Source organism: Alosa sapidissima, chromosome 5 (assembly GCF_018492685.1).
Source record: "Alosa sapidissima isolate fAloSap1 chromosome 5, fAloSap1.pri, whole genome shotgun sequence".
Lineage (NCBI taxonomy): Eukaryota > Metazoa > Chordata > Actinopteri > Clupeiformes > Clupeidae > Alosa > Alosa sapidissima.
Window position 1 is genome coordinate 20,293,620 of NC_055961.1, and position 13,353 is coordinate 20,306,972.

Genomic DNA, 13,353 nt, shown 5'->3' on the forward strand with positions numbered 1-13,353 from the left:
ACGACCAACCCCTGTACCTGTCCTCTGCCAGCGTGAAGAGGACACTAGCCACCATTAACCCACGCAAAGCAGCAGGCCCAGACAACATACCAGGCCGAGTGTTGAAGGACTGTGCAGAAGAGCTGAAGGATGTTTTTACAGTAATTTTCAACACCTCTCTGGAGCAAGCAGTCATCCCATCACTTTTCAAAGCTGCCACCATCATACCCGTGCCAAAGAAATCATCACCATCATGCTTCAATGACTACCGTCCTGTAGCACTCATGCCCATAATCATGAAGTGCTTCGAACGGCTAGTCATGTCACACATCAAAGCCACCCTACCCAATCTGCTCTGCCCTCCATCCAGCCCTCACCCACTTGGACAATAAAGACTCATATGTGAGAATGCTGTTCATAGACTTCAGTTCAGCATTCAATACCATAATACCACAACAACTCATCAGCAAACTGGACAAGCTAGGATTCAGCACCTCCCTCTGCAACTGGCTGCTGGACTTCCTGTTGCAGAGACCACAAGCACTCTGACCCTGAGCACGGGGGCCCCGCAAGGGTGTGTGCTCAGCCCCCTGCTCTTCACACTGCTAACACATGACTGTACAACCACTCACAGCTCCAACTATCTGGTGAAGTTTGCGGATGACACAACACTGGTGGGCCTTATCACTAAGGGCGACGAGGCTCACTACAGAGAAGAAGTAGACCTGCTGGCTAAATGGTGCAAAGACAACAACCTCCTGCTGAATGTCAGCAAGACCAAGGAGATTGTTGTCAACTTTCAGAGAGGCCACAAACAACTGCCACCACTGTCCATCGACGGAGATGCTGTGGAGAGAGTGAGCAGCACAAAATTCCTGGGGGTGCACATCAGCAACGACCTCTCCTGGACCACCAACACAGCATCACTGACGAAGAAAGCCCAGCAGCGCCTCTACTTCTTGCGCAAATTGAAAAAGGCAAGTGCCACGCCTCCCGTCATGACCACATTCTACAGAGGGACCATCGAGAGCATCGTGTCCAGCTGCATCACAGTGTGGGGCGGAAGCTGCACAGATCAGAACAGGAAGACTCTCTAGCGCATTGTTAACTTTGGTCAGCCATGCCTAAAAGTTCCAGGAACTATTTGTCATCCATTTACACATCGAACTGTGGACAAACACAAGTGTGTGTGTGTGTGTGTGTGTGTGTGTGTGTGTGTGTGTGTGTGTGTGTGTGTGCATGCGTGCGTTGTGTCACTACATGTTGCCTTGTGAAACCTCCTCAATGAAGAAAGGGATGGACAAACAAAGGGAGAGAGAGAGAAAGAAAGAGAGAGGGAGGGAGGGAGGGAGGGAGGGAGGGAGGGAGGTAGGGCAAGGGAGGGATAATATTTTACCTGTCAGAGAAGTGGGTAAGTGAACCTGCAGGATTGGACAGGTGCACTTACCGTTTTTAAACTAGGAACAGCAGTAAGAGCAACACCACTGAGATTCACCATCTAACAGTATCGTATGGCAGATCATCAGGTTGGTATCTCATTAAAAAAACATTCTTATATATAGACATGCTGGCCAAATAGTTATTAGTCCAACCTGGTCTATTCTGTAAAAAATGTGTTAAGAGGAAGAAGGCATACCATTTAACTTTTACAATAAATGCAAGAAAAAACAGACAACGGAAACTAATTTTATGAAATATTGAATGACAAGTGTGTAATTCTCTTGCTTTTAAAACTACTGATTAGAAAGGGACATTTTAGCTTTGACATGAACGCTTGTTTAGTTTGACACTTGTTTCATTAATGATGTTGTTTTCATTAGACTGAACTGAGTGACATTATCATGCTAAATTAATATTAATTAATTCATTTTAATCCAATGTTGACTGTAAAATGTTGGCTCAAGATATTGTGTTACTATTTACATTCTGTGAGGCAAGTACACATTTCTCAGGTGCTGTATAATTACATTGTATACTGCTTTTTGGTTCGTTTTGAAAGTGAACTTTGAATGATACCGAGAACATTAGCACTCGACTCACAGACAGTCATATACTGTGATATGGTGTTAAGAAAATGTCAAATCTGAGCTTTGCACCGTAACATTTTACTATCAGAAATGTTAAATTTAACCACAAAAAATAACTACAAGAGGCATTGTAGGACATAATGTACATACAGAGAATAGTGGGAGAGAGAGAGAAGGGGGAGGGAGGGAGAGAGAGATCATAGTGCTTACCCACCTTTATAGCCACAGACAGGTGTGTCACACCTTCATGATTTTGAAACACAATGTTAAGCAAACATTCCACTAACCCGAATTCAAGGAAGAGGAAATAGAATTTCATGGATCTTGGATGAAACAAGCTCACCTGTCCTGACTTTTCCATGCGAAAATGATTTACAAACCATTTGGTTTATTTCCCCCTGTTTTGTACAAAAGTCTATTGGGAACACTATAAATGTTTGGGGATGTATTTTGGAGTTCTTTGGCTTCATGTTCAAATTGGACTTTCCACTGAGAAGCTGGAAATAAGTGTAAATAAGTGTAAGTATAAGTAAGTATATACAGTATACTCTTTTGATCCTGTGAGGGAAATTTGGTCTGTAGGTCAAACTGTAGGGTTCTTTAAGTGCCTCCCTAAGGTCTGGATTTACATTCACAGCCTGTCTATCTGGGACCTGACTACACACTGCATGCACTTTGGTTGACGGACTAGTTTGTTAGTCAAGTCAGCATGAAAGACTCAAGCTGATTCAGAGCAGCTCCCTGATCAAACTGTTTTTATAAGGAGCTTTACAGAGTTGAGTATGTAGTAGGATAACATTGCTCCTGTGTGTCTTTGGCTGAAGGAGTAACTGCTGAAAAGGTGATATAGGTTATTACTGTATGTCCTCAGCTGTTATTAGGTTAGCCAGTGCTATCAAAAATATGTGGTTGTGGGAAGGATTGACTGAGTGACATCCAGTTTCATGTCTTCCTGGATTAAGACAAGGATGACAGAGAGAGAGGAACAAGACCAGCAGAGAAGGGGTTAAACCGAGAGAGAGTTTATTTAACCAGCCTTCTTGCTTCAGGGATATCATGCAAATGTGTCACTGCAAATGCACATCTCTTTGAACTCAGTATTTGGACAATTTGAAGGAAGTGTTTTATAGCTTTGAGGCCAAATGCTCTGGCGAATAAGAGAGATCAAAATATAAAGCATCAAACATAATCATCTGGGAGTCCTACTGATGCTAAACAACAGTGACTTAATTCCTTAGCTGCCTGGAAGCACACTTCAGAGTTGGACTTAGCCTACGGCCCCAGTTCCCATCGTGTATGTTGTGGTTTTAGCAGCAACATTCAGAATGAACAGTAGCTGTGTAATAGCCTGACCAGCCTGAAACATCTTCTCTGAGTCTTGCTGAGACTGTGCATTATGTCAAGAGAAAATGACGTGGCCGCGATGTCGAGAATATACTGCACAGTATCACTTCAGTTATTCACCCTCTCTCCTCTCCTCTCCTCAGACCGATGCCCCACCTCCCTACTACTCTGTCACAGGGCCAGCTCAACGCCCCCCTCCTTATGCTCCCGCCAATGGGGCCCAGGTGTGGCACACACCGCCAACCCAACCACAGTATGTCCCGCGACCCGTGGCCACCCCGGTGGTCCTCACCCACGTAGGTACTGGACACCTTTCAGTCTTTCCCTCAGGTGGCCTTCGCATAGTTAACATCCAAATCACTTGCTCAGCGAGGCTGTCTGCATTGATTGATTGATTGCTTACAGTTGATTGTAAACAAATGAATTGTAAGAAAATGTATGAATAAATAGATGGATGGATCGATGGAAAGAAGGATGGATAAAAAGCTGAATGCAGGATTGCAATCCTTAATTTGTGGCACTGCTGTTTGGACAGTCACTGCATCTCTCGTGTGATGTTCTCACAGTAAAGGTGTGGAAACTGTAGTACCATTTGTACTACAGGGACTGGGGAATTTGAGGTTTGTAATATGTCATGTATTGAGGGGAACCAGTAAATGATTGAAAAAAGGGAACTTTGGCCAGCAGAATCTACATGCGTATATAATTCATGGGATGTTTAATGATTGTTTGTCTTTCTGTGGTCATGTCAGAAACCTGTTTTTAAAGTGTCCTTGCTCCTCTTTAGCGCCTCCCCCAAGGAAGTTATCCAGCCGGAGTCGTGGTTGTCGCTATGGCAGCTCACTGTGCATCACCTTAGCGCTCTCTCTGGTAGCCATTGCCATCTGGGTGGGATGTAAGTTTCACATAAAAGATACGCCCACACAACAACATTCACTCACACTCAAACACAAACCCATTATATGAGTCAACATCAGCATGGGAGAACCCCTGGGATACTGTTTTAATTTGGAACAATAACAGATATCAAAGTCCCTCTGTGCTTTCAGAGAGAATCTAAGCTTTTAATTGAAGCTAACGCTCACTGCTGATAGTAGTGGGAAACCCATTAGTGGCACATTCGTAGGCAACTTTTCTGTCCTTACAGTGAAAACAATTGTGCAAGTAACAAGGTTTTGTTAATTTATTTCCCACTGTTGTGAAAGAGGAACTCAGACATTAGTCATTCCCCATCACTGTTGCAATAGTTCCTCTGCTACCTATCTCCAACCTACACATACAGTAACAGATAAAGCTGAGTGAGTCCATGATCTGAAAGTCATGATACCCTCTCCTGCCCATCACAGTGAAGTATGGACCAACATGGCTGGATAACCCTCCCACAGAGTCGACACCAGACACCTGCCCTGACGACACCGTGCTCTGCGATGGCTCCAGCGACTGCTCGCGCGGGAGTGACGAGTCCGTCTGCGGTCAGTACACTGCACTGATATGGCACTGAACGTTGTTCATGACGTTATTATTAGAGTACATTCCCGTTAATATAACGAGTCCTTTGCAGATTATAAATGCAGGAATAGACAGAGGCCAGAGTGCACACACAAATTTCACCTTCCATGTAGCTTACTGTTAACATTTACATATTTTTAGGCCAAAATAGGAGAAGTATGAATAATCATTAAGGAATATGACATTAGATATGGCTCTGACATCTTTTAACGCCCTTTCTTAGATCGTTATTTACACTTCTGTATCAGTTTACTCTAATGGGTAGCCTGGATGAACCCAGATTAACCCAGACAAACCTGTTAGCAAATTTGAATTCTGAACTTCCTGTTTTTATGACTTCTAGGGGTGTAACCAGCAGTGAAATTAAACTTCTGGATTCACCCAGGCTATCTAATGGGGTCATGTTAGACATAATACATACAGGATTTCACTGTAGTCCTGCAAAGTAGCATTTATATCCAGTTCTCAGTTAAACTGTGGGGTGGTTTCCTTGTGTTGTGAATATAAGCGTTGTGATTGGCTGAGCCGTGGGGTTGTTTCCTTGCTTTGTGATTATAAGCATTGTGATTGGCTGTGGTGGTGTGATGCCCTCTGCAGTGCGCTTTGGAATAGGCGGCCAGCTGCAGGTCAAGACATCTAGAACCACCGGTCAATACCTTCCTGTCTGCTCTCAGGGCTGGAGCTCCAGCCTCACAGATCTCATCTGCTCTCAACTGGGCTTTAGAGGGTGTGGACACACACACACACACACACACACACACACACATATACACACACATACACACACATACACACACACACACACACACACACACATACACACACACACATCTATCTATCTATAAGGTGGTCTTATTTAAATATGGTTTGGAGAGGAATGACGTAGGCTTATGGACATGGAAGGTAAACAAAAGAGTGCACAGTGGTTGGTGGAAGAGACCAAATGTTTAGTGGCGTTATGGTCATCCACCGAATTTCAACAGAAGCTGGAGGTTTTGGTCAGGCGGTACTATTTTGATGACGCTTTGTGCCCTCCTTAAATGATGCAGGTGATTAGTGGTGCCTGTCAAAACAGGTGGAAACGGAGGCTGGTTCGATGCACAGCACCGACGTTCCAAAAACTCTGAGCGGAACCGGTTCAAGAATGGGTTCTCTGTCGGTGGAAAAAACGTCTAGAGAGACAGAGAGAGAGAGACATCATATAAACACACTAAGTGTTGACACACACACACAGAGACAAAATAAATACAGAAAGAGAGAGAGAGAGAGAGAGAGAGAGAATAAGCACACTAGAAATACTACAAACATAATAAATACGTACATAGAGCCTATTATGCCTAATTTCACACATACACATTAATGTACACAATGCATGTATGCTTTGTTTGAAAGACTGCTCATTCAGGGTTACTGTATGAGCAGTTGAACCTGATAGATCAGCAACATTCTATTCCCAATTTCTCAACAGTTCCTTTTTATGTCTGTGTGTTTATCTGATGTGCTGTGTGTGTGTGTGTGTGTGTGTGTGTGTCATTTAGAAGCCACACCCATGGGAGTATGGCCTATTTGAGTAGGCCTACTCTATCAGCAACAGATACGTCATCTGATCACATACAGGGCAGGCTTACAGTCAGGTAAGCACCGGTCAGCCCCCTGTACACAATGCCTAAGCACACACTATACATACAAGTTTTGTATTGGCCACATTCTTGGGGGCAAATTGTCCTTTAAAGAAATTTGAAATCCAGCATAATTCTTAGTACCACACATCAAAGCAATTCTGCACACTAAATAACTCAGACATTTGGGGATCTTTATGAGGTTTTGACAATATATCATAAAAATAAATTAACAGTAGACAATATCATCTTCACAATCTTCATCATACTTCTCTGATCACAATCTGGCACCCCAATACTCCTCTTCAGTGGAACAGAGAACATAAATGCAATGTGTTGTTGTTGATGATAAAGCGCTATAAATGCATTGTGTTGATGCTGTTGATGACACAGCACTATAAATGCATTGTGTTGATGCTGTTGCATGTCCTGTTTCTCTGGCTGTAGCCCCTCCTGCCCTGACCAACAGACTGTGACTCTAGAGTGTGTCAGTGAGTCTTTAGCATCTTCATGCACATTTTATTGAACACTTACACATAAGCCATCGATGAGACCCAGAGGCTCTGGTTGCCAAACATATAAGGATCCAAATAAGCACTCAGATGTGTTTTTACAAATAATTTGACTCTATCTACCTTAGTAAGGCTGATGACTGATGGTATCTATGTGTCAAGACTGTAGAATCAATTTGTTTTGAGGTCCACCAGGAATGTTGTGTGGACATTTGAAGAAAGACACATTTTATAGTTGTTCCTTTCCCTCACCCCAAACTACCCTTCTATTCTCCATATCCAACATTCCTTCACGCCTCTCTGCCCCCTCTCTCCTTTATAACCTATTAGACTGTGGGCTGCCGCAGTCCTCCTCCAGGATCATAGGGGGCGGTGTAGCACAGCTGGGTCAGTGGCCCTGGCAGGTCAGTCTGCACCTGCATGGTTTCCACACCTGTGGGGGGTCCCTCATCTCCCCAGATTATGTGATAACAGCAGCCCACTGCTTCTCCAGGTTTGTCATCTTTCATGTGAAACATATAATGAAAATACCATTTTTAGATTTTCCCTCTTTATTCATTTGCCCAAAGACATTCCATAACAAAAATCTCCAAAAATCTCTAAACTAATCACAGCTGAAATAAACAATACAAATCACTGTTATAATTGACTATCACATCAACATCTTCTTACTGAATGACAGAAATGGCATATTATGTTCATTCAATCTCTGGACAAATAATGGGTTGGCTGAGTTGCTGCGCCCCTGGTTACACTATTGTGTTCTTATCAGCCCATTGTTCCACACGTTCCACAGTTCCTCGGCCAAGTTAACCAGTAACTGGCGTGTTTACGTTGGCACTGTGTCTCAGCTGGCACTTCCAGCGCCCCACCTTGTGGAGAGGATTGTCCTCCATAAGGACTACAGCTCTGCGTCCAACGACTACGACATAGCCCTGCTGAAGCTCAGCAGACCTGTGTCTACATCTGGTCAGTACATGTGTGTTTAACACGCGCGCACGCACGCACGCACGCACGCACGCACGCACGCACGCACACACGCACACACGCACACACACACACACACACACACAGTTGTCATCCTAATGCTTTGATCAACATTAGCATACATGTCAGTGGTACGTCCTGACTCCTGACACAATAAAAGTGGGAGAGAGAGAAGGGGTGGGCACTCGGGACCGTACGTGGTATGAGCACTGTAGCCTGTTGCGCTACAGCGTTGTGTGGGACAGTGTAAAATAGCCAATATGAGCAAAAACAGCACTTGTTAATATACTTTTTTAATTAGGTAAAGCAGGTTCAGTGGGCCAATCAAACATAAGAATTGCCTATAGGCCTAGGATTGCCTAGGGCTACCCCTACTATCTACCCCTCATTCCACCTATACCCCTCTCTCTCCATTTCCCTATCTCAGAGTGAACAAATTAAATAACCTTGATTGCAAATGACCTACCTGTAACAATTATGTGAAAATGCTGATCTGAGAGCAGTTGTCAACAAGGTTTTCTTATTGGTAGCCTAGATTCCGCAAATGCTGATGATGTGGTGTCTCCGACCAATAAGCTGCTTGTCTGAAAGTTCTAGCTCTACATTGCAATGTGTTTTTGAATAGGCTTGTTTTTGTGAGGATGCCTGTGAGCTCTGCTATGCAGCTAGTATCTGCTTGGCTCTCTCTCCCTGCTGATTTATAACTGATTTGTGGTAACAAAGGTATATGGAAAATGTAGTAAACAGTAGATTAATGGCTCAAACACTTACTCAGGTAATGAGTAAAAGTACAGTTAAAAAAAGGAATTTTAAGAGTACTCGCTCATTGAAAGAAAACTTTTTTTTTTTTTTTTAATTCATGTGTGTTACAGTAGTGGTGCATAACTACCCACCCCTGATCATAATAGCGTCCTACCAAACATCCTGCTCATCTCTTGATTCCTAGAGCAGCCAAAGCCATAGCCAAACATGTTCTGGACACACAGTGTATTTGGTAAAGCAATAGAGGCTACCACTTTACCATCAAAGCAGGGAAAATAAGAAACAAATACTGGATAGCAGGGGCGCAGGAGGCACGGGGGATGTGGGGGATATGTCCCCCGCATGTGCTGAAGAGACAGCCGTCGTCCCCCTCACTTTTGATAAGGAAAAAAAGCCTTATAGGTACGCTAAATAAATAATAACATATAGGATTTGCTCTAACTATGTAAAACTCCCCATTAACAGCATCACATCACTAACCACAGCCATGTACAGTACTGTAAGACGGCACAATCTCATATTCACTCTTGGATATTTGAAGCCAGTTTGTCTACTAACAATCATAAAATAATCCAGCCAGACTACTTGCTTAGCATAAATCTTTCATCATCATCATCTTTATTTGAGGCAGGCTGGTATTCGAGGCAGGCTTTTTAAAATATTTTTACCTGCATTTAGACATGCGTTTCGTTTGGAGCGGCATACCGGTAGGCTATCAAAAGCATTTTCGGTTTGGTTTGGGGTTTAATTTACTTTTGGACTGTTTGATTATATTGCTAAATGTTGGGACTGATGGGCACTGAAATCTGGGAGATATTTGATGGTTCACTGTTAAGTTTCATGCAGTTGAAAAGTGTCGGGATTTCCACTGCTGTTTATTGCGAGACATTGAATAGGGTTTGTGCTGTAATGGAAACCATAATGCGTAGCCAAGTAGCCTAAATTGAGTTATTGTTTAATTATGCATGATTTAGTAGCCTACTTTTTTTAATAAAATTGGTAGGCTGGAATGCCTTGAGTCACAACAATTGTGTTTAAATGTAGTAGGCTTCAGCCTCTGGCAATTAGCTCGAAAGGGACAGCAAGAGAATGAGCTTGAGAACTTGTGTTGGAGACCCATGGTAGAAAAAAGACTTTTCTTTGCCAACCGTAGGCTATTAATCCAACCAACATAATACAATACAATACAATATATAATAAAATATTAAGAAGAGGTGTTATTTCATTGACTTAAATCGAAACAATGTCTTTTAGTGGACTGATGGCAATAATTGGTATAGTAGGAAATTGTTACCCCGTCTTGTATATGGGAACCTGCCTTTATTTGTCCTGCTATAAATAGAATCAATCCCGGGCATAATTTGAGGATTTATGGTAGCCTAGTGCTCAACTCCTCCTGCTCAACATGACATTAGCTGTTTATTGATAACAAACTCAACTAGCCTACTTATCAACTCGTTTTCACTAGCCTAACTATAAAATACTATAAAAGTCTATCAACGTTTTTGTTCTAAGACATTTATTTCAAACATAATTTCAAGACACAAATTGGATACTTCAGTTACCTTGGTGCATAAATCCCAGAGAGTAGGCTACCACACCCCAGAGTGATGGGCCTAGCGTTCTTATCCGCTCAGTGTGGGGTATAAACAAGCTGAGAATTTAGCGGTGTCACATCTGCCTGTCACAGACGTGGGGAGCTCTTAGAAGCTTGGGATAATGTGATACAGTTACTACAGTAACAGTATTTTATTTTACTTCTTACGTAATTTGTTTTTTACATTTTATAAATGCTTTGTTTAAATGCTGTTGGAACAAATAGTTGATTATAAAGGCAACTTTCTGTTGCAATTTTCTGTGTGTTCTGGACTGGTAACTTGTTATACCAACACTTGTTAAGTTCTAACGTTGCATAAATATTAACTGCAAACACACAGTGGAGAGTTAATTTGGTTTATACCAGACAATTTAAGTAGGCCTAACCATTTGATCATGTAGTCTATGTTTGGATCATAGGCATGATGATTCCACATATCATGTTGCTTTTTTCTACCATTGGCCCAAGTAGTGACCAGTATTCTACCACTGGCCCAAGTAGTGTGAAATAAATCTAAAAAAAAAAAAATAAAAGTAGAATTGCACGTAGCAAGAAGCTGGTCTGAGGGCAGATCTGGCGTTGTGCTCATCTCACAGTTTTCACCATTTTTAAAAAAAAATATTTTGAAAACAATCAATGGTATTATCTTAATATTCTGGCAAGTTTAAAATATGATGGTCGAAAGTGGGCCAGAGGTGGCGATCCGATATCTGGAAATCTGATCTCACTATGGGTTTGTGTTCACAATTTGGTCCCCCTCACTTTCAAAATATCTCCTGTGCCCCTGCTGGATAGGCCTAAATAAACTGTACAGCTAAATGTGGTACAAAGCCACAGTATATTTTCTGTCCCCTCCAATGTCTCAAATGTTATTTTTACGGTGTCTTACAGAAAATGTCCAGCCTGTGTGTCTACCGGCGTTTAGTCAGGTTTTTGCTACTGGAACGTTATGCTGGACAACTGGGTTCGGAACTACAATCCAGGGTGCAGGTAAGTCCACTTCTGTGAGGAAGTAAGCAACATATTGGGAGAAAATATTATTGTTTTATATACAGCAAGTTGGACATTGTAATGGTGAAAGACCTAAGAATGTCCTTACTTGTATGCATGTCTTCTCATCTTTCTTGTTCTTTCTTGCCCTGTGGTCATCTCCAAGTGAAGGGCAGCCACAAATTACTACTCAGAGAATCATCACAGACAAAGATAACATAAAAGACCACAAAAACACTTTTATCGCCACATACAGAAATGAGGAATGACAGGAAAACACATAAAAGAATGGGTTAACACACGTTGCCCTGTGCTCAACACTACTGAGTGAAGGACAGCCACAAATTACGACTCAGAATCGTCACAGATAAAGATAACAAAAACCCCACTATTGTCCTTGTCATCGTCATTCTGTAAACAAGCAGTGTTTTCAGTTAGCTGTAGGGTTAGAGGATAATTTCCCAGAGGGGTCAGAGAGATAGTCATGATAATCATTGATATGTTAACTGGTCTACATGGATCATTACATGCCCAGGCAATGATGTCATTTGTATAGGGAGCTGCAGCCTGAGGTTTATGTGTGTGTGTGTCATTCATTCAGTGAGCGGATCCAACAGTCTGATGGAGGTGTCCGTGGACATCATTTCCTCCCATCAGTGCAACTCCAGGCAGGTTTATGGAGGCCGCATCACCAACAACATGCTGTGTGCAGGAGACCTGGGAGGAGGGCGAGACTCCTGCCAGGTACACATTCTTCACAACTGTGTGTCATTGTGTGTGTGTGGGTGGGTGTCAGATTAATGTTTGTAATTTGATGGATGAAGTGGATGCAGCCCTTTTTCCAGAACACAATGTGTTCATACTTGTATGCATACCACATTTTGTATACTCAAACACTCAGTTTGTTATATGTGGCTAAAAGTGACTATTAATGAGTGGCATTGCATCATAGGCACCATTTTGTTTTTCTGCAGGCAGGCACTATTATAAGTAATATAAGTATTTCCACATACAGCACAGTATAGAAGCACGCCGACATGTGATAGTACTGTTTACACTGCGCTACCCGTCTATTCTAGGACATACAAGATTCGTCTGAATACTTTGTTTGACTTCTGGTTTTGTTTGTCTTCTGATGCTACAGGGGGACAGTGGTGGTCCACTTGTATGTAAAGGCGAAGACAGGTGGTATCTGGCTGGTATAACCAGCTGGGGAGAGGGCTGTGGACAGAGGAACAGGCCAGGGGTCTACACTAAAGTCAGCAGCCTTCTAACCTGGATCTACAGCAACACACAGGTGAGAACGCTCTCAGTTCCACATACACATGAAAAAGCATACGGTCATTTCCCACCATTAGCCGTGGTTTATACATTGATTTTGCAAAATTTCTTCAGCTATGAGGTTAATACACGGGGGCAATTAATGTAGTATTAATATGGCTTTGTTTTTTTAACTTGCATAAAAGTGTCCTGCGGCTTATACACAATGCGGCTAATACACAGGAGATTACTGTATGACTGATCCATTTAAGATATCAATCTGCATACTGTATGAAACGTCTCGTCTCTTCTGTTTGTATCTTTCCAGCAAGAGGCGCCTTGATGAGTATTTCCGGCAAGAGGATGCTATTGTGGGAATGTAGCCCTTATGATTTTGTAAATTCCTTTTATCCATAATTTCAATATTTAAATAAACAATGCACATTTTGTAATTCTTGCAATACTGTTAATCTATTACTGATGGAGGCTGATGCATGCAATGCAAGAAGTGTTAAAGGAATTATCCGGAGTAAAATGCACTTTAGATCGATTTACGGATGATTTGGATGTCAACTCAACGTATGTACTCCCAATCATGTCATTCGGATGTGTTTTGAGAAAGTTCGATGTTACCGTTTTTAGTCAAAGCTCGTTAGCGTGGAAGTGAGAAGGGCATATTATTTCGCCGCTACAAAACGCTATTTTTATACCTCTTCTACAGTTCCAAACAACATTGCACTTACGTGGTAGTGAGTAGAGGGTCCCTA

The 13,353-nt window shown here is 42.3% G+C and overlaps 1 protein-coding gene across 1 annotated transcript; it reads left to right on the top strand.

The window, feature by feature from the left end:
• The first annotated feature begins 1,376 nt into the window (after positions 1–1,376).
• Positions 1,377–13,038, top strand: tmprss13b (transmembrane serine protease 13b). Its single transcript, XM_042091681.1, has 13 exons — positions 1,377–1,505; positions 3,494–3,650; positions 4,138–4,245; positions 4,697–4,822; positions 5,457–5,586; positions 6,398–6,493; positions 6,926–6,969; positions 7,321–7,483; positions 7,787–7,959; positions 11,228–11,326; positions 11,928–12,070; positions 12,471–12,623; positions 12,915–13,038. The coding sequence occupies exons 1-13, from the start codon at positions 1,491–1,493 to the stop codon at positions 12,927–12,929; spliced, it is 1,422 nt and encodes a 473-aa protein (XP_041947615.1). The 5' UTR covers positions 1,377–1,490; the 3' UTR covers positions 12,930–13,038.
• Positions 13,039–13,353: the final 315 nt, after the last annotated feature.

Excerpts from the sequence above, each read along its gene's own strand:
- tmprss13b (XM_042091681.1), top strand. Across the intron at positions 3,651-4,137 it reads GGTGGTCCTCACCCACGTAG|CGCCTCCCCCAAGGAAGTTA; the intron begins GTACTGGACACC and ends GCTCCTCTTTAG. Across the intron at positions 4,823-5,456 it reads GAGTGACGAGTCCGTCTGCG|TGCGCTTTGGAATAGGCGGC; the intron begins GTCAGTACACTG and ends TGCCCTCTGCAG.